At 53.5% G+C, this 20,570-nt stretch overlaps 2 protein-coding genes across 10 annotated transcripts in view; both read right to left on the bottom strand.

Moving 5' to 3' along the window:
- Positions 1-14,062, bottom strand: part of VSIG8 (V-set and immunoglobulin domain containing 8) — a 31,122-nt gene extending 17,060 nt beyond the window's left edge. Inside the window, exons 1-7 of one of the 3 annotated variants that reach the window (XM_033195633.1) lie at positions 13,871-14,062; positions 4,588-4,766; positions 3,941-4,142; positions 3,596-3,817; positions 2,384-2,503; positions 1,744-1,942; positions 580-849 (exon numbers count right to left, since the gene is read on the bottom strand). In XM_033195633.1, coding sequence (XP_033051524.1) covers positions 580-849; positions 1,744-1,942; positions 2,384-2,503; positions 3,596-3,817; positions 3,941-4,142; positions 4,588-4,766; positions 13,871-13,904 — 1,226 coding nt within the window. In that variant the 5' untranslated portion in view covers positions 13,905-14,062. Of the gene's footprint in view, positions 1-141; positions 850-1,743; positions 1,943-2,383; positions 2,504-3,595; positions 3,818-3,940; positions 4,143-4,587; positions 4,767-8,328; positions 8,506-13,870 lie in introns of those variants that run through there. The other 2 variants (XM_033195632.1, XM_033195634.1) reach the window with 2 other exon arrangements.
- Positions 14,063-18,893: 4,831 nt separating this feature from the next.
- CFAP45 (cilia and flagella associated protein 45) overlaps positions 18,894-20,570 on the bottom strand; it is a 28,742-nt gene continuing 27,065 nt past the window's right edge. For 6 of the 7 annotated variants that reach the window (XM_033195625.1, XM_033195630.1, XM_033195627.1 and 3 more), the window contains 2 exons: positions 19,469-19,693; positions 18,894-19,096 (listed from right to left, as the gene is read on the bottom strand). In XM_033195625.1, the coding sequence (XP_033051516.1) occupies positions 19,018-19,096; positions 19,469-19,693 (304 nt within the window). In that variant the 3' untranslated portion in view covers positions 18,894-19,017. The remainder of the gene's footprint in view (positions 19,097-19,468; positions 19,694-20,570) is intronic. The other variant, XM_033195624.1, reaches the window with a different exon arrangement.

The following is a 20,570-nucleotide window of genomic DNA, read 5'->3' as shown; positions in this document are numbered from 1 at the left end:
CCTCTGACTGCCAGGTATCTAAGCAGGAGGGAGGAGAGGGGCGGGGTCGAGGTGGAGCGACAGAAGCAACCCTCCAGGGCCCTGGGCAGGGCTAGCCACCCCGTGCCCAACCTCCGTGGAACGCGGACAGCCACTTCGGACTCCCGTCTCAATGTTTCTTTATTGTGCTAAGACTGCTGCCTCAGAGCTCAAACCTCACACACAGGACAATTCGTCCAGACAGACCCCCACCCACCCGGCCCCCGGGGCCCTCTGCTTAGGCTGGGGACACCGGGCCTCCGGCCTCAGCCGCTCTAGGACACTCAGCCTCCTCCCTCCCTCTCCCCTGAACCTTCGTTCCCAGGGGTGCGGAGAAGGCTCGGGATCGCCTTCCTCCGCCCTCGTCCGCCCCCTCCCACTTTTGGGGAGGAGGCTCTGCCTCCCTACGCATTTCCTTAGGGAAATACCTTCACCCCCAGCCGCCTGGCAGCCTGGGGCGAGCGAGGTCAGCCCCAGGCCCGACGTGTCCCCAGCTGCGGACAGAGAGCCCCGCGCCCTCCTCCCGGCCGGGGCGCAGCCCGGCCCGGCGCGCGCGCTCACACCAGGAGGCCGTTCTTGCACTGCACCGGCCCCTCGGCGCAGTCGGCCGGCTCCGCGCTCTTGACCTTGACGTAGACCGGGGAGGGGCCCGCTTCGCAGGCGGCGGCGGCGGTGCAGGGCGCCAAGGCCACGTTCTCGGGGCCACCGCAGGGCGGAGGCGCGTACTTGCGGCGCAGGGAGCGGCTGACGTTCTGCGTCGGGTACCCCAGGAGGTGGGTGACGCGGCTGCCGCGCCCGCTGGCCTTGCACCCGGGCGCCACGGCGTCCTCTCTGTGGAAAACAACAGGCGGGCGGGTGAGCGGGCTGCTCCGCGGCGCGGCGTGGGCACGGCCTGGGCAGAGCCGGGGGCTCTTGGCAACCTCTCGTCTCCCGCGCCTCCCTCCACCTGCCCTCGCCTCTCTCCACCTGCCTTCCTCTCTCCCTCGGCCTCGACCTACTCTCTTTTGTGCCCCTTCCTGGGTCGCCGACCCTGCAGCGGTCCCGGGGCCAACATCCCCATCCTCCAGACAGGGCTTGTGCACGGGTATCTGGACAGCCCCGCAGGCAGTCCCCTCCAGGCCCCGCCAATCCCTTTCTGATGTTTCGCAGGCCGACCGCTTCAAATAGAGATCCAGAAGGAGCTGCTTTTCCTCTTCATCTTTCCTTAGCTAACCCTGACCTTGCACGAGCAATCTCTCTCTTTCTCACATCCTGCCCCTCAGTCTTCTCCGTCTTTCCTTCCATCCCCGAGGCATTGCAATCATTAGCACTACTAGACTTGTTCTATTTTTATTTCTAGTTTGCTTCTAATATAAGTTATTAGCACTATTCTTATTATTAGTTCATCTTAAATAATCATGTCAGAGTTCTCACCGGCGCAGTACAGGGGAAATGTGAAAAAACATTGGCCCTGCCCTCCAGGAGCTTACAGTCTAGACAAGACAGACAGGTGCGTAGACAGGAGGGAAATGGAAGGCAGGGAGCAGAGGTGAAGACTGGGGTGGGAAGGGGAGGGAAAAGCCATGCGTTGGGTGGCAGGTCGACATGCCGCAGTCCCAGCACTCCGTGGCGATGGCGGGCAGGGTTGGGGTGGGGGGCCCAGCCGGCCGGTGGCAGGCAGGAGTGAGGTGGGCAGGGCGCCGGTTCCCTGCCGCACAGCAACATGCAGCATGCATCAGGTTTTACCTGATCTCACTAGCCAAGTCGCCGCAGGCCCCTCCGCCGACCCCGCCGCCGTTGCCGTAGCCGAAGGCACCGCGGGCGCCGCCAGCCCCGGAGCCCCCGCAGCAGCAGCAGACGAGCCCCCAAATGCCTACGGCCAGGCAGCCCAGCGCGAGCAGAGAGCCCAGGATGGCGCCGATGATCACACCTATACGCCGGGAGTCTGTGGAGAGAAGTGGAGGCAGGTCAGGCTTTCTCACAGCCTGGCAGGTGCCTGAGGGACCAGCACCAGGAGGTGCCAGGGTACAGGCTAGTGGGAAAGAAAGAGAGGGACCCAGGGGGACTTTTAACCCTGGGACACCCAGTGGGGAAGATATGGGGAGATACAAGTTAACCCCTTGTGTCAGCATGCTTCTCCCAGGGCTTCCAGCTGCTCTGGGCTCTAGAGCTCAGAGTGAAAGCTGTGCTGGGAGAGGTAAGACCCAGCTCAGTAGGGGTAATTGTACCCACTGACCTTGGCCCACTTGTAGGAGAGGGGCTGGGAGCCCCTATTGGCAAATGGATGGCAATGGAAAGGCAGAAGCAGCTGAGGCTCCAAACCAGAGCCCAGCCTCCTTCAGTTCAACCCTCCCAACCACCCAGCCCTCAAGACAGCTGCACCTACCTGAGACCTTTACCTCCACCACACAAACACTGTAGCCCACGTTGTTGGCCACTGTGCACTGATACAGCCCATCGTCTGCTCTGGAGATATCTTTCAACACCAGGTCCCCGTTGTTCAGGCCTGAAAGTGAAGTGGAGAAAGACCTGGTCTCAGAGCTCACACCCCAACCTCAGTCCCTGTGGGGTAGGGGATGGGACACCCACTCCGGAAGAAGGGAAGGCTTATGCATGTGTGTACGCCCACACACACACACACACAGACACACACTCCACTCTCCAGGTGAGTCACCTTCCCCCTGCTGTGAAAGAGATGCAAGAAAGGACCTCTCTCCCAGCAGCAAGACAGAGACACCATTAATTCACTCTGACCTTAGGGAAATACATCCTCTCTCTGAGCCTTGGTCTCCTCCTTTGTACAGTGAGGACAGGGGAAGCCAGGGGAAGAAGAACTCTAAGGTTCCTCCTAGCTCTATTATTCTTTGTGTGACTCAATATTGTCAGCTTCTCTATGTCCTGGGAGCTTTACCCACCTCCCCCATTTAATCCTTTCATGCCCATGAAAGGTATATATTAGTATTCCCTTTCCATATATGAAGAAATTAAGGCACAGGGAGGGTAAGCCACTTGCCTTAGACTTGGAGCCAGTCAGTGTCCCAGCCAGGATTCAAGCCCAGCTCTGTCTGAGACCATGCTCCCTCCAAATTCACCATAGTACTTTTGACTGACTCTCCACATTTGCCTTATCATCTCCTCTCAATAGCAGCTGCTGGGCCAGGCACAGTGGCTCACACCTGTAATCCTAGCACTTTGGGAGGCTGAGGTGGGCGGATCACCTGAGGTCAGGAGTTTGAGACCAGCCTGGCTAAAATGGTGAAACCTCATTTCTACTAAAAATACAAAAAATTAGCTGGTTATGGTGGCACATGCCTATAATCCCAGCTACTCAGGAGGCTGAGGCAGAAGAATCACTTGAACCTGGGAGGCAGAGGTTGGAGTGAGCCAAGATCACGCCATTGCACTCCAGTTTGGGCAACAAGAGCGAAACTCCGTCTCAAAAAAAAAAAGAAAAAAAAGCAGCTGCTGGGATAGGCCCAGAGGGAGGGTCGCCCACAGGGGATTTGATGGCACTGATAACCCAAGGAAACCCCAACAGATCCCAGAGTCCCCGATCTTCCATTCATCCCCAGACTACCCTCGCCCAGTGCCCTCTCACCTTGGTTTATGGAGCTGTGGAAGGACTCCTGGTAGGACAACTCAGAGTGGTAGCTGTGCTGGGAGGTGTAAGACCCAGCTCGATAGGGGTAATGGTGCCCACTGATCTTGGCCCACTTGTAGGACAGGGGCTGGGAGCCCCCATTGGCATAGCACTTCAGCACCACATCATTGCCATGTGTCATGTGGCCCTCAGTCCAGCACATGGGCACTGCAGGTCGTGCTGCAAGGAGGCAGACAATTGTAAGCCAGGGCCCAGCCAAGAGACAGAGCCAGGCTCAAGGGGGCCAAGCTGCCCTTGGCTCTGAAGCTAGGGAAAGAGGAGCTCAGAGGAGTCTGGCCATACCTTGGACAGTAACAATGACCTTCCGGGTGGCCATGGTGGTCTTCTTCACCCGGCACTCATAGGTGGCTGTATCAGATACCTGCAGATTCATGAGGTTGATGGAGGCATCGTACTGGCTTGGGTCTGAGGCTGCAAAGCGGACCCTCTGCTGCAGATGGGGAAGGTTGCCATGGTTGATCCTCTTGTCCTGATAACTAAGGAACTGTGAAGAGAAGAGGAAAACAGGTGGTGAAACAGGCAGGGCCAAGGAGGGCCATGTGGGTTGGCTGCTTTGGGCAATTCACTGAACTTCTCTGAGACTCTGTTTTCTCAGCTGAAAAAATGAGAATAAGGATGACTGAGCCACTGACCTCTTACGGAACTGGTGAGATCAGGTGAGATCAAGCACTTGGAAAAATATATGGTCAGACTGGGAACTTTTTGAAGGCAGAGACTACACCTTATCTTCCCTTTAGAATGGGATGGGAGGAGATAGACTGACTGGCTAGCTTAATTCACAATTGCAGAGCTCTCATCCCCATTGCCTCATTCCCTGAGAGGCCTTGGGGGAGGTTCAAAGTCAGTCTTCTCCCCTTGGGATGTTGGGCTGTCCAACAGGTAGACATCATGAAGCACAGAAGAAGGAGATCCCTGTGCCCAGCACTCACCACGTTCTCTCGGTGGTGGGCGGGGTCTGAGTTGACCTGCATCCACTCGATGTCCAGCCCATTGGGACCATAGTCCTCAGGGTCCAGGACGTAGGGGCAGCCCAGCCTCACATTATCACCTTCTGCCAGGTACAGGACCTCCTGTCCATCCCCGTTGATCCGCACAGCAGACAGCAGTGCTAGGGGGAGGGCAGAGAAGATGGGGTGGTAGGAGCAGAACCAGGGCTTCAGGGGGAGTCAGTGTCAGCCCTTCCCTTCATATTCTCTGTTTGCTGCACCCAGAGGTCAGGGGTGCTTTCATAAAAAGGAGGGCTGCTCTTAGTGGGTGTGTATGTGTGTGTGCACGAATTGTCATAGGCATATAACAGCTGTACATATAGCTGTTATATATGTAGCTGTTATGTATGCTTGTATGTATATATGATTATATGCATGTATGAATATGTACACATATGTACATTGTATGCTTATGAGTATTTGTGACTGTTTATGTATACTGTGAGGATATTCATGTACATGACCATGTAGCGTGTCTGGTTATATAATTTATATGATAGTGTGGATGTGTTTGTGTGTGTGTGAAGGCATGTAGTACACACAGAGTTGTTAAATGCTCTGATGGAGGAGCCTGGCTAATTAAATGTCACCTATCTGGGCTCTGTCTGGGCTGAGTGAACTCCTCCAGTCCAGGGGCAGCAGGGTGGTTACAATGGCTTCTGGGACTCCTCTCCAGCCTGAGAAGCCAAAGACTAAGTGTGTCTATGTGTATCTGTGTATGACAGTGTGTGTCTGTGGCTGTATGCCTCTGTGTGGTTTTGTACAGTGATGTGTGACCATGTGAGGCTATGTAAGTGCTTAAAAGTGACAGTGTGTGCTTGCGCATGACAGTGGACAGCTATGACCAGGAGCCTAACTGTGTTCATGTGTGATAGTGAGTGATGGTGTGCACCTGGAACTATGGCCACAGCTATCTGTAGGACATTGTGAGTCTTTCTTGACTACACAGCATTGTGGACTGTGTGTGTTTCCTCTTATGTGATTGTGTGGCTCACATGCAGCCGCCCCCACAAGCTGGCTCCCAGTGAGGCCCCTCCTGCCACTGAGTCAGTGGCAGGCAATCCTGGGTGAGGAGCTGGGATCCCAGGACCCAGGAGCTCGGGACTGAGCTCTTGTCCCTCCCTGCCCTGAAGCCCCAGCAGGCCTATCCCCAACCGGTTGGACCTAGAGAGGGATAAGACCGGGGAGGTGGGGGGGGCGTAGCCAGAACCCCACCCTGGACACTCTGCACTCCACCTCCCAGTCTCCAGCAACCCTGCCTCTGCAGGCCCCTCACCAGGCCTTATACACTCTCTGTCTGCGTTCTTTTTTGAGTCAATATGTCTTCTGGAGTCACAGCCCCAGATCTCAGCAGTCATTCTGTTCTGTCATTCTGTGGCTCAGGACCACATTTACATGTAGAGATCTCACACGTACACACACACAATTACACCGTCACAGGCAAACAAATTGATACGTGGCCCACTGTCACAAGCCTTCAAAATGCAGATACATACCTATGTGACCCCATCTTCCTACACACACAAACACTATTAGATTCATACAGACACAGACACAATCTGCACAAAAACGCAGAACATATTAATTCAAAAGACACACCCACCGTGTGTTCATATAGTCCCTGTGTGTGTTCATTCAAGACCAGACATATCCATGGAAGCCCTGCCAGGAAGGCTTAGCCGGGCTCCAGAGAGGCCAGCAAGGGCCCTCTCGACACATTCAACACCTCAGGGATCCCTGAACTTCCCCGCTAGGAACACTGGCTGGGTCATCAGCTCTGTCCTAACCCAGCTAAACTCCAAGGTGACCCAGAGCAGGCAGGCTGACTGCTGGGGCTGTAACGGGACCTGGTGATGCCTCTACCAGCTCCAGGCCAAGAGAACAACAGCTCATTCCTGAGATAAGGATCCTGCTGCCATCTGCCAGATCCTGAGGCGGCTCAAGACAAGCCAGGGATGAACCAGAACTCGGCTGAGAGCAGAGGCTCCACCCTGGAGAAACACTGCTGGAAGCACCCACGCAGGGAAGACTCTCTCCATGCCATAGGAGCCCGCCAGGCAGAAGGGTAAGCATTCTGGGAGAGGGGCTTGAGAGGGAGCGACAGGCTGCAAGAAAAGCACCTCCACCCTGCAACAGGCTGAGAGCTTCTTCAATTGTCCCAGGCCAGGAAGCCTCACCCGGCTTTTCTTTCTCCTTAGAAGTCTTCTCAACCTCCTCCCAAGGGTTCCAGCCTTTTCTCACCCCTCCCTCTCCTTGGGAGGTTGTTCCTAATGTCTCACCTTGATTCCTTTTGCTGTAGCACTAAGGAAGTACTATAGGGAATGAGAGAGGAGAGCCTGGAGAGAGGGAAGAAAGGCAAAGTGGAAGAGAGAGCTGGACGGGAGACTTGTGGAGAGACAGGAATGGAGGAATCACAATGGGCTCTCCAAGGAAGAGGACAGTGGTGATTCTTTGCCCCTACAAAAGCTGGCCATGCTTTATGGGGTGTCATCTTAATAGTGGTGCCTACTCTCCGCTTGTAAATTCTTTCTGAATATTCAAGGTGCTTCCAGAACTCCTGACCCTCCCTCTGGAGGTAAGGGAGGGGAGAAAAGGCAGCTCCAGCTGAGGGTATTGATGTGTTAATGCAGCCAGCATTGAGTTGTCCTCACACACCCACTGACACACCATACAGGGGGAAGTCCAGGTCCCCACAGCACAGCTGGAGCCTCCAAGTGGACTTTGCCAGCCCTGCTCTCACCAGACAGAGAGGGGCTGCAGCTATCCTGCCAGAAATGTCATCATTCCCACACAGGCACACACACCCACACACTCACATACACATTCACGCTCACACAAAGGCTGAAAATGTCGCCCTGCCTTCCCACATTCCTCCTTCATGCCCCTTCATCCCAAATCCAGACCGCAGGAGGGACTCAGCCATTTCCAGCCATGTCAGCATAGAATGTCCCTTGGTGGAACTTGCCCCAACCTGAGCAGGAAGCCACAATGTCCAAACTTGAGCCCTGCCCTGTGGACCTGTCCCGGTGGGGTGAGAAGTCTCTGGAGTTGCCATCCCCACCAACCTCAGGCCTCATCCTGGAGTGGGGCACTGCCCTCCCATAGCACAGGGTGCCCAGGGCTGTGGTCTCAGGCCTGAGCTCTCACTGGCCATGATGGAAGCAACCACTCAGACTTACACCAGCCTTAGTCTCTCGCCCTTTCAAGGCAAGTGACTCCCCTGCCCTTTGGCCCTGGCCTTGGGAGAGAAGGAGTAGCGCTGGGAATAGCACACAGTCTGATGAAAATTGATCCTTCCCAAGCTCCTCCTGAGCCCTCACCCAATGCCCGTGCTCACCTCTCTCCTACCCCACCTCCAGCTCCTGCAGGGCAATCAATCCCTCTCCTCCTATTCACAGCACGAGCTTGCAGGGCACCTGCACACATGTGTGAGCCCAACAGGGGACACATAAAGATCCACTCAAAGACCTCCACACCGCAGACACCCACCCTGAACCTCAGGCACAGGGTCTCCTGGGGAGAGGTCCCCTGGCAATACCCACACCCAGCTGCAGCAGGGCAAGGATAGACAACACCCTGCCAGGCATCTCAGGCAGCCCCAGGCTCTGCTGTGAGCCCTCACTGCCCCTTTCCTGTCCACTTGGCTTCGTGCTGGCTATCCCTGCCCTCTGTCCAGCCCCGTACCTGGGCTCAGGCACACGAGTAGAAGGTGGAATGCTCCTCCAACTCCCATGTTTCTAGACTCGGTGTTTCCTCCTCCTGGGCTGGATATCCCGTGGGGTCTTGGTGGTGGGTGTGAGGGGGTGGGTGGGGGGGGGAACTGAGGGCCCAGACACGGCCCGGGGTGGCAGGAAGGTGCAATGAGTGCCCAGCTGGGGAGCAGCCGGAGTTATTTCTATGGGAGGGAGGGGGCCTGGTCCCCGCCTTGGGGAGGAGTCCCAGGAACCCTAATTAGCGGGGTGACAGGGTGGCCTAGCTGGGCATTACTGAGTCTTCACCCAAGCTCTTCCCTGTCCTAAGAGTAGCACAGGATAGCCAGCGGGACTTGTAATTAGGCACCTGTTAAACTTCACTTCCTCCTGGCCACATCCTCAGGGGGACAACAGTCACCTCATTTACAGCTTCCAAGGGCTCCGCTCACCACTCATTTGCTGCCTCCTTGCCTGGGGGAAGTGGGGAAGAGGAAGGAGAAGCCAGGCTTGGGAGGAAGAGTGGCCAGGCTCTGAAGAGTTAATCCTGATCCCAGGGCATAGGGTTCCCCAGGAATGTCCAGCCCACCTTCCCCCGAGGCTTCAGGCCTTTCAAATGGAGTCAGGCCTCCTGAGCTGAAAGAGAAGAGAAGGGGTATGTGCAGGGACAGCGTCTCCTCCTAGCTGTCCCCTCTGGAAATGTCCTCCGCACCCATACCTGACTCAAGGCCATCCCCAAGTGTAGGGGACCCCTGGGAGCAGGGGTGCTATGGGGGATCCAGGATGTGTGGTAGGAGTAAGGTGACTGATGAGCTAGTGAGGGAGTGTTGGAGAGAACAGTGCCAAGAGGATCGGGGAAGGGGGTGCCTGTGTAGGCGTGTGCACCCCTCAGCAATGTGTCTGTGGGAGGGAGGCAGGATGTCCATGCCAGGGTGTCTGTGAGCATGGCTAAGCCCCTCTGAGTGAACCTCTTGAGGGATTGCTTGGTGTCTTGGCTTCTCTGCCCAGAAAGAGTGGCCAGGTCTTGAGGGTTAATGCAATCCCAGTATTAACTGGGTCCTTGAGACCAAGGACCCTCATAACCTGGACTGGTCATCGGGCTGACTAAACCAGCACAGTTCTGGGTAAGTTGGCGCTAGGGTGGGGAGGGTCCTGGTAGGCATGGGGAGCAAGGGGAGGGCCGCCCTTGTTGGCTTGTCTGAGGGGGACAGAATGGGCCTGTGCCTCACTGGACTCCATGGTGGGAGTCAGGACATGAGCGACCCCATTCAATAGCTTGACTCCCTCAAAGGAATCAGGGACTGCCCTCATCCCTACCATGGGGCACAGAAAGGGCAGAGGAGGAAGAGTGTTGGGGAGAGTTATGGGGCTCAGGGATGCTGCCAGGGCCCACCCCTCTGAGGAAAAATAAGACAGAACATTAAGGAAACGCAAGGAGTCCACGCATCTCTGCATTCCAAGCCCTTGCACCCGAACTCCCAACAATAACAGGGCGCTCTGAGACCTACCAGATGTACGCAATGAATATCTTTATTTCCTTATTTATTTTTAGGTTTATGGGATTGTCCTGCTCCCTTTGAAGAGCAGGGATCATTATCCCCATTTTACAGATGGGGAAACAAAGGCCTGAGAAACATGGGGATTCAGCCAATGTGGCTGGTGCCTAAGCTGGGATACCCAGGTACCCAGGGTGTCAGTCCAGAGTGTCCAAAAAATTGTCTTGGTGATCCTGTGGATTACTAGACCCACTCATGAACAAGAACCATGGAAGGTCAGGGTGAGTGGGAGGGAAAACAGGTGATACTACAAACAGAGAGATTGAGGAGAAAGCAGTAAGGTTGTGGTTCCACTAAACTACAGTGCAGGCTTGGGATTTAATTGGGTTCTGGATGTGGGCTAATGTTAGAGCTGGGGTTAAGTTTGGGATTAGTTGAATTATGAATGAGGTTGAGGTCAGATCTGAGGCTGGGATTAGAGTTAAGGTTGGGATTAGGGTTAGAAATACAGCTAGAATTGAGGCTCAGGTTTATGGGCTGGGGTTGTGTTACGATAAGGAATAGAGTTTTAGTTTCATTTAGAGCTCTGCCTGGAAATACAGTTAGGGCTACATCAAATGCTGGGTTTAGATTGATTTAGGATTGGGGTTATCATTGGGTTAGAACTGAGTTTGAGATTCACGTTGAAATAGGCTGTGGTTAGGACTGGAACATGGTTTAAAGACACGTAAGCAGCGGGAGTTGGTGGGGATCAAAGACGAGGTTTTATTTCTAATATAGAAAGACTTCAGCCTCCATCTGCTAAATCCAGGTTTGGCTAGAATTTTCAACCCTTAGTGCGGGAGACTACTAGTAGCACATGTTGATTGGGGTCCCAAGACTTGGAGGAAGCCAAACGTACACAAGCCCATCTAAGGGGTATGAGGCAATTCAATCCCATACAGAATGGACCCTCTGAAGTCCTGCCCCACTACTAAAGCTCACCACCTGGCCAAGCTCCGGGAAAAGCATTTGGGGAGGAGACGTGGGAAGCTATTGACAATGAGTGGGGCTTTGACACCAAACCGAACTAGAAGATGGGGTCCATCAGAGGGAGTCTTACTGAGTGGGGAGGAAGGGTGGTCTCGATTTGGAGTCCTCAGGAGATGGGAGTTGGGAGAAACTGAGAGTCTACATGCTCCTAGAACAGCCACTTTATGGGGCATCACATGGGGGTCTTTCAAAGCCTGAAAGGGCAGAGTGCCATTGTTGTTCCCCCTTGACTCTCTGAGGCTTAATTGCTACCTCCTTGCAATTTGAATCCTGTAAAAGAAGCTGTCAGCCTTCTAGCCCTATACCCTGAGCCCTGCAGGGTTTTCGGGGAGGGCAGTGGTGGGGAGGCTGTGGATGGGGTGAAGGCATTGGGATGTCAGCATAGTTTCCAAAGTACATATCGCAGCCCCACAGTCCCCTCCCTCTGGGACCAGCTCACAGTCTGTATTTCTCTCTGGGCCGTATCCTCAGCAGTGGAAGAGGGCCCCACTCTTAGGAAGAGCCCTATCCCAACTCCTCCCACTCATTTTTCCCCAGCCAGTCTCCACCCCAAACCTCTCATTTCCCCACCCACTTCCTTTTCAAGTTTTATAAAGGTCTGGTCAAGGAGACTACTGGGGTTCCCCCTGTGACCCCAGAGAGAGAGAATAAAGAGATTGGGAGAGATAATGATGAGTTAAGGGGCAAAGACAGAGACTGGGACAGAGACAGACAGAAAGACACATCGTCTAAATGGCCCTTCCAGAGACTCAGAGGGAAACAGAGGAGGCAGAGCGCCCAGGCCACGAGCTGGGAACCAACACAAATTTCCGAAAGGGCCCCCTGCTTTTTCCTGAGAAATCCATGACTCTCCAGGGAAGAATGGCCCTGGTTTGACTGGTATTTGCTTCTATTCTAAGACAATAACAGAAAATCAAAGACAGGCCTAGAAAGGAGTAAACAGGGAGATACAGGAGGTAGGAAGAGGCTGGACAAAATCTCAGAGAAGGCCACAGACTGCTTCCAGTATGAAGTGCAGCCCAGCCCCAGAACCTTTCAGGGAAGGACAGGCAGAGGGCTTGGGCTGCCTACTTTTCCTCCAAAGCCTATTCTTCCTCCAAAGTCCCTTTCACAGCAACTCCACCCCAGCCCTCTAAGCCCTGCCCTTCCCTGCCTGGACCTGCCCACCCCAACCCCTCTCACTAGCCGCCAGACTCCCTGGGCTCAGGCTCAATCAAGCTCCCCACAACCCCTGCCTTGGCTGGCACTGCAATTTGACTCTTTCTAAACTCCTCCCTACACAGTCAGCAAGCTGCTCAGCCCCCGTCTCCCAAGTCCCCATGTAGCGCAGGGCTCACCCTGCAGCACCCAGGGAGGGGTTGTCCTACAGAGGAAACCTCTGAGGTAAGACTCTGGGAACAGAAGCTGTGAGTGACAATGGATAGGCAAAGAGTCACAGAGAAGCCAAGGAGCCTTGCAGCTGCTGTCTGTCCACCCAGCTTTCAGTGACGATTTGGAGGTGGAGGTCTGCCAGGTGAGGCCATGGTTGCATGAGAAGGGCAGGGGGCTCAGAGGTTGCATGGATGGTGATGGGACAGCATCGGGTTCTGGTTACAGAGAGGGATGAGATCGACATGTGGGTTTAAGTTTAAGGGTGTGGGTTGGGCTTGAGACTAAGGCTCAGATCAAAGCTGGCAGGGAAGAGTCGTGAACACAGGTGACACAGGGACATCCCAAGCCCCTGCTCAGGTTTCCCAAACCTCAATGGTTCTGACTGGTACACTTCAGAAGAAGTGGGATTCTAGGAGGAACCTGGATATGCCCACATCTCTCCCATCAAGCAATGTCCTGAAGCTGACAGACTCAGAAGAGCAAGCAGCACACACATGGTCCCCATCAATTAAAGGAGTGGCCAGAGCTGTCACTACATCAACAAAGCACAAGAGCAAAGGGAGGTGATTGAATACCACCAACTGAACTGTTAGCAAGAGAATGAGTGGAGGCAAGAAGAAATCGCTTGTAAAGGGTATGTGATTTCTGGCCGGGCGCGGTGGCTCAAGCCTGTAATCCCAGCACTTTGGGAGGCCGAGATGGGTGGATCACGAGGTCAGGAGATCGAGACCATCCTGGCTAACATGGTGAAACCCCATCTCTACTAAAAAAAATACAAAAAAACTAGCCGGGCGAGGTGGCGGGCGCCTGTAGTCCCAGCTACTCGGGAGGCTGAGGTAGGAGAATGGTGTAAACCCGGGAGGCGGAGCTGGCAGTGAGCTGAGATCCGGCCACTGCACTCCAGCCCGGGCGACAGAGCGAGACTCTGTCTCAAATAAAAAATAAAAAATTAAAAAATTTTTTTAAAAAAGGGTATGTGATTTCCTATGACAGATCTGAGGAAGAACGAAGAGACTTTGCAGATAAAGGTATCTTCACCTCGCCAAGATCAACCACATCCTACAGAACCTTCATTCATTCAGCAAACAGCTGGGCTTTATGCTAGGCCCTGGGGAAATGGCAATTAAGAAGATTCAGTCTCTATCCTTACACAGCACCCCATCTGATAGGGAAATAGCTCCCAGCCTGCAATGTGGTAAGCTGCAGTAATACGTGCAAGGATCCTGACCTAGTGGCAATGATGTTTGAGCTGAGATCTGAAGGATAACTAACAACAGCGTGCCAGAGAAAGGAGTAGGGGGTGGAGAGAAGTGGCCAGGGGAATATTTCTGGGCTTGGTAAGTAAGCCAGGTCCCTGCCAGACATGGCCTGAGAAGAGCAAAGCCAGGAGTGACAGTTGATGATTATTTTTTGACTGAGGAAGGAAGATCCTTCAGAACAGAACCTCTTGGGACCTTCTACCCAGAACACCAGAGCACCTCACAGGGATCAGAGCCAGGCCCTCAGGTGGATTAAGCAACTAAAATTGATCGTCCTGAACCATGAGTCTATCTGTTCATGGGGAAAGAAACTTTGTGATGAATTAATCCACAGGTCCAATGGGACTTTGACCTTTTAATTTGTAGAAATAAAACTTACCTTTGATTTTGCCATCTGGATTCCCCAAACACATATCCACAGAGGGGAACTGTGGTCCCCCTCAACCTGCAGGGTGGCCCCAGGCCTGCCTTGATCCACTGGCAGTTGCCCAGGAAAGTGTGTGGGAGCTGGCAGGCATCAGTATGAAGCCGCAGCTGGTGTGTGTCTCATTCAGAGCCTTTCTCACAAAGTTCGTCCTGACCAATCCTTGCTCTGCCCTCTGTGTTTGTTTCCTGTTGCCTAGACACCAGGATAGAAGGAGTCAAGGGGAAGGTGGTGCCACAGGGGTGGGGCTCAGAGGCAACAGAGTTCGGCTAGGGCTGCAGGGACAGCAGAAGTATTACTTGGCAGGAGAGCAGCAGGCCCAGCCCAAGGGATAAACTTGAAGATTCCCCATTCTCCCAGTTTCCTCCTCTCCCTGAAATGCTCAGGAGAGTCCTGTGTTTCTAGAATGACAGGCATTTCCCCTCAGAGTCAGGATGCATAGCAGCCAGGGTAGGAGATAGCTGAAGAAATATCATGTAAAAGGAGTCTGACCCTGCCTTGTGTGGTCCCAAAGAGCAGAGCTCGGTCCACGTGTTGGATACACAGGAAGACACATTGACTCAATATTAAGAACCTTCTGGGCCGGGCGCGGTGGCTCAAGCCTGTAATCCCAGCACTTTGGGAGGCCGAGACGGGCGGATCATGAGGTCAGGAGATCGAGACCATCCTGGCTAATACGGTGAAACCCCGTCTCTACTAAAAAAAAATACAAAAAACTAGCCGGGCATCGAGGCGGGCGCCTGTAGTCCCAGCTACTCGGGAGGCTGAGGCAGGAGAATGGCGTAAAACCCGGGAGGCGGAGCTTGCAGTGAGCTGAGATCCGGCCACTGCACTCCAGCCTGGGCGGCAGAGCAAGACTCTGTCTCAGAAAAAAAAAAAAAAAAAAAAAAAAGAACCTTCTGGGCATCAGGGCTAATTTGAGACGGTTTGGGTTGCCTTTTGAGGTAGTGAGTGCCCTGTCTCTCAGGATATACAAGCTCAGATTGTCCAACCGCTTGACTAGAGTTTGCAAAGGATATTCAAGCATCAGAGGGTCTTTGGGGTCCCTTTCTGCTTTGAGATTCTAAGATATGGTGCCCATCTCCACTACACAGGGATAGTCTTTCCCAGGGACCATGCAGGAAAGCTCATGCTCTGGACAGTTTCTTCCAGGCCCAGCTCTTCTGCTCCCCACTTCCATTCACCCCCTTCTGACTCTTCTTTCTGGGAGTCTTCTGAGAAAACCCTCTAAAATCTCAACCCTACTCCTGTCCAGCCTCAAAGTTATCAAAAAGTATTGAGATGATGACTACCCCTTTCTTAAGAGGACATGGGTGAGAATTCAAAAAGAAACACGGAGCTTGCACCTCAAGGAGAATGTCCCAACCGGGAGGGGACAGGTTTGGGGGACAGGACAGAGGGAAGGTCTGAGCTATTTAAGCCAGACAAATCAAGAATAACTCTATGGTGTCAGAAATGAGGACCTTCCAGGTAACCTTGGCATGATTTCCCCTGACATAGCTCAGAGTCTGGTAGGGGAGGCAGGTTGCCATAGGCAGCAGCCCAGGAAGGGAAGAGACCTATGGTCTGCAGTGAGCCATCTGCTTCTTCCACAGTTCTCCACCAGGCTCCCACTCTTTGCAGAAGCAGCAGTTAGGAGGAGAGGGAGAGAGGGTGAGAAACAGTGAGGAGCTCACTGTCCCTGAGTCTCCACAGCCCACAAATCCAGACTTCTTGTCTGAGGCTCCAGCGTCTCCTTCCACCATCACCTAAACCACGGTCACTCTTCCTCACCCTGAAAGCCCTGTCTGTCTTTGAACTCTCTCAGCCCCTTTCATCTGAGCCTAATCCAAATGCTTTTACTGAGACCAAGTCATGTCCAGCTGTGACTTGAGTCACAGGTGGGGGTGCTGAGGCTTTCAGGGGTAGTAAAGGACATCCCAGCACCCCACTGAGGAAGGGACAGCATGGCTTAGCTACCAGGGCAGCTGCTGAGTCACATCCAGCTAGAGCCACTTCTGCAGCAGATACGAAAGTACTGAGATCGCCTCCAACCCACAACAGGACGTGGTGTGGGCAACAGGCACATGTGGGCGGGTGGGACATAGATCCCAGCCAGGAGCCAGGAGGCACATGCCTGGGAGGCAGCTGCCTGCAAATCTGACTCAGTGCCCCAGCAGGGAGCCCAACCCCTGGATTCTCTAGAGTGGACTAGTTCAGTCTGACATCATAAGGGCTGGAAGACCCCCAAGGCAGAAGACAGGGAGCTGGGAAGTCCACAGGAAGTTAATATGTACCTTTATACATAAAATAATGTAAAAAGTACATATGAAAAGATCAGATGCCCATATAATAATGTCAATAACAGTGTTGGAAATTAAGAAAAAAGCCTTTATGTTAACAAAGATGATGCAGCAAACTGCACTTCCTACTTATCTCTTACAGCCTCTCACATAGCCCTGTGTTGATTCAGTGGCTTAGGGAGTACACAGAGCTCACCATCTCCCTCTTTGAGCATGAGAAGGAGAAAACTGAAACCTCCTCAGCAGAAAGCACCCCCACTGAAGGTCCAACCTCTAGTAGCAAGACTGAGCCTAGGAACTCACTAGAGTCCTCAAAAGAATGCCCATTTTCTCTTTGTCTCCAGGCCCTAGCCTTACTCTGCAGGCTCAGCTCACACAGTGCCTGCTGGGTCTGCCACTACTATCATGCAGCCTAACCCCACCAGCCCCCACTTGACGCCTGGAGATTTCTCTGTAATTATCCCCACTGCCATTCCTGAATGAGATTGGTAGAGGGTTTATAAAAGATTGCCCAGACGTAGTTGACTGGCCTCAGATCCCAACTGCCTGCCTGGCTCTCAAGAGTGTCAGGCATCTTAGAACTAGTTTCTTACTGGTTCAGACTAGTTCTGAAGCCCATGAAAGCCTGGGTGTGACTTCTTAGGAATCCCAAGAGAAGAAATTGAACCTCTCTTCCACTTCATGGGCCAATTCCAAGATGGAGAACTCCTGATGAGAGTGGAAGGGTCAACCCTGGGGCAAAGCCCTGAGATTCTCTCCCAAACCATCTTCATTTGCTCAGAAGCGGCTATATTCTCTCTTCTCCAAAGCCAGCCTTTATTTACATAACCTATAACTGCCCTTGTGTCCAGGCCCAGTCAAGACAGTCTCACTCACTTTTAGTAAGGCTTTGGGATCTTCCAGGACCCAAAGACCTATATTTTCACCAGCAGCAGCTCTGGTCAAATACTGGCCTTACTTTCAACCTGTGGTGTTGGCCCATTTTTGTCTAAGTGGGCTCAGAAGTTAGCAGTGGGTGTGGAATCCCCTTTCTCCTCAATCCTTTCTTCACAGTGGCCCATTTTTTCCAGCTCTGAGATAGATGACTTAGGTGTGAGACTAGGCAAACTCTAAGCACCCAGGCTCTTTCTGGCTTTCCTGGGAAAGAGTGTCTCCTGAACTAGGCAAAACCTTGTTCCCTGGTCCCTGCAGCATCAGCTAAGCAACAGGTGATGCTCAGAGAGAACCTTTGCCAGTGTGCCAACTGCAGACGAGTCCCGGAATCCTCAGCGGCATTGCCATGTCTTCTCTCCCATCCGAGGCTGGGTACCACATCTTCCCAAGACCCCTAGGGAGGAAGGCATCAGCTTCTCTAGGAAGGAGGGTTGCAGTTAGGGGTGCCAAGCAGGGACGGTGAGAAAGCCTCTTTCCCAAACAGCTGGTGGGGCGGGGCAACAATCTTTCCTGGTGGGAAAGGTGGAGAGGGCGCCTGGGGAAGCTGTGGCTGTCCAGAGGAAAAGGAAGCACAGGAAACAGCTTACCGACTCTCCCTGGGTCCCATGAAAAGAGGACTCTTGCCTGAGGCCCTCGTAACCTGGAGTTGTAAACATCCAGGACGCACCCAGCAGCTTCCTTGCCCCCTCTAGTGCAGGGCCCATCAAGGAAGGCAAGACTGGGTTCTGGATTTGAGAGATGAAACCATCCCCAGGGATAGAGAGGGACCTCATCATCACAGCAGCTGGAGGAAAGCCCTTTCCGCTAGGCATACAAAAACAGGGATGTGGCTCCATCCCTAGAAGCTAGCAGTCCAGCCCCAAAGGAGCACCTGACAACCAGGTGAGAGGCCAAAAAGCCAGAGATGATTCCAAAGGTACAAGAAATTTGGTGGAAGCAGCTCGGGGAGAAAACAGGAGCAGACTGACATAAATGAGAGGCTTCTGAGGGGGCAGCGAGGTCTGTTGTGCTCAGTGAGTGCCTGGAATGTACCTGGCATGTAGTAGGCACTCAGTAAGTATCTGAATAAGTGAATGAATGATTAAAGTATAGTTTGCGGCAAAGTGAGAGAAATTGAAAACAGATGAAAATTGTTTGGGAGCCCCACCTATGGGAGTGAGGTCGACTGAGGACAGCCCAGCCACAGGAGGGGCTGAGTTCAGGTAAGGGGACTGGACTGGCAGGGTGGGGAGTGCAGGGCTCTCGGTGTGCCCTAGTGGGGGATGGGTCAGTGTCTGTGTTGCAGCATGGCCTGGAATTGAAAGGGTTCTGGTGGGAGAGAGCTGAGACGGGCACAGTGAGCTCCAGGTTCAAACATCACTCCCTCCACAGATGTGATCTGAGTCATGGGTGTGATCCTAGTAAGAGCCCTGCCTCACCTGGCCCTGGTGCCTCCTTCACCAGCTCCACCTGGCCAAGCCCCAGCCCCTCCCTGAGAGGCATCTGTAGCTGTGCCTCAATGCCCTGAAATGCTTCTGAACTGGGCGTCAGGGTGGAGCAGAGACAAGATTGTGCTGAAGGTTCACATCCCAGGGAATCACAAAAAGGCCAGGAGACACCAGGACAAAGTGACCTCCTGGCTTAGAAGAAAGCATCATAGAAGCATCTTCCCATTCCCTTACCCTCAGCACCACGCCACCCACACTCAGGTCCCCTACAACCTATTTTACTCCACTTCAGTACCTTGTAGCAGCCACATTCCCACAAGAAAGCCAAGCTGTTCCTTAGAGAAGTCAAATAGATTTAATCTGTAACTATGAAATGTCTAGGTTAGCAGCAATTACAGACACCCAGAAACTGGGCAGAATCTGTCCCCCGAAGGCATCCTGAGGGCCACGAAGGCTCCCCTCAGTTCACAGAGGTAGCTGGTAGGATGTTAGCTTTGCGCTCAGCTTCAATGCAGTACTTCTCGGGAAGGCCAGTGGCTCTGCCGGGGAAATGCAGGCAGGTATAAGGAAAGGTGCTGGACCAGACAGGAGGCGGGAGGAAGCAGGCTCTGGATGGGGTTTACAGAACCTGGAGGACTGCATCCCCCAACACTGCTCTCATAATCCACCACCGAAACATACATTCATGCCAAGGCTCCAGCATCCTGCCAAGGAGCTCCCAGAGAGCCAGCAAGACCCCATCCCAGGACTTTCTGCTGGAGCCCCCTTCTGAGGGATGAGGCCTGGGTGGGGATGCTCCCTGAGCATCTCTGCCATGGCCCTTCACCCCCAAATCCCATGCTTTCCAGCCTGTGGTGCCATCTCTTTGTGGGAGGGAAGAGGATCTGGGGAAGGAGGAGATTCCAGCGCACCTCAGCTCTTCAAGCTTTTTCCTCTTGATGTCATCGATGCGCTCACGGCGTTTCTGGGCCTCCTCTTTGAGGCGCCGGCCCTCCTCAAAGGTGGCAATCCGGTTCTGCACCTGCTTCTGCTGGTTCTCTCGCACCTGGCGCCGGAGCTCGTTGGCATGCTGTAAGCGCCCTGTGGCCTTTTTCTCCTCCTCCAGCCGCTCCTTCTCAATCTGTTCTCTCTGAGCCCTGGGGGAAGGAAACAGGAATGCAATGAACTCAGCTGAGCTGACCCAGGCCAGGAAAAGTGGTGGGGGAGCCTCCTGGGTGGGCTCCTCCAGTAGACATGCCTCAGAGACCGCAGCCCTCTGTGCTCCAGCCCCATTTTGTAACTCAAAGATCAGCCCCAGAAACTGCTGCCCATGCATCCCCACTTCTCCCACCCAGCGAGAACTAGCTCCAGGGTCGCATGACTGGATGTCATGGGCATGCTTAGAAAGGCCCCCAGTTTGGTTTGATGCTCTGCTTTCACTGTTTGGAAAGTCTTAAGAATTTTTGAACAAGGGAGTCCACACTCTCTTGCTCTGTCACCCAGGCTGGAACACAGTGGTGCTATCATAGCTCACCGCAGCCTCAACCACCTGGGCTCAAGTGATTCTCCCACCTCAGCCTCCCAAGTAGCTGGGACTACAAGAGAGTGCCACCACACCCAGCTAATTTGTTGTTTATTATTTGTAGAGATGAAGTCTCATTATGTTGCCCAAGCTACACATTCTTAATTTTCACTGGGCCCTGAAAATTATGTAGCCAGTCTTACACCCAGAGTTTCACCCACTGGGAGATATTGTTGTTCCTACTTCTCCCTGATAACAATGCTTAACTCCTCTCCAGTATATCCTGAGATTTCTTCTCTCTCCTTCCTTCCTTCCTTCCTTCCTTCCTGCCTGCCTGCCTTCTTCCTTGCTTCCTTCCTTCCTTTCCTGCCTCCCTCCCTCCCTCGATGCTTGGAAATGTAAAAGATGCGGTAAAGTGTCATGCTAACTCCACCCTGGTTACTGGAGGAAGGAAGGAGCTCATCCTGATATCTCTCAGTTCTCTTCCTGATCCACCTCTCCAAATTTCCCTT

This window comes from Trachypithecus francoisi, unplaced genomic scaffold (genome assembly GCF_009764315.1).
Source record: "Trachypithecus francoisi isolate TF-2019V2 unplaced genomic scaffold, Tfra_2.0 Lachesis_group5, whole genome shotgun sequence".
Taxonomy (NCBI): domain Eukaryota; kingdom Metazoa; phylum Chordata; class Mammalia; order Primates; family Cercopithecidae; genus Trachypithecus; species Trachypithecus francoisi.
The sequence above is the reverse complement of the archived record's forward strand: the minus strand, read 5'-3'. Positions and strand labels throughout refer to the sequence as shown.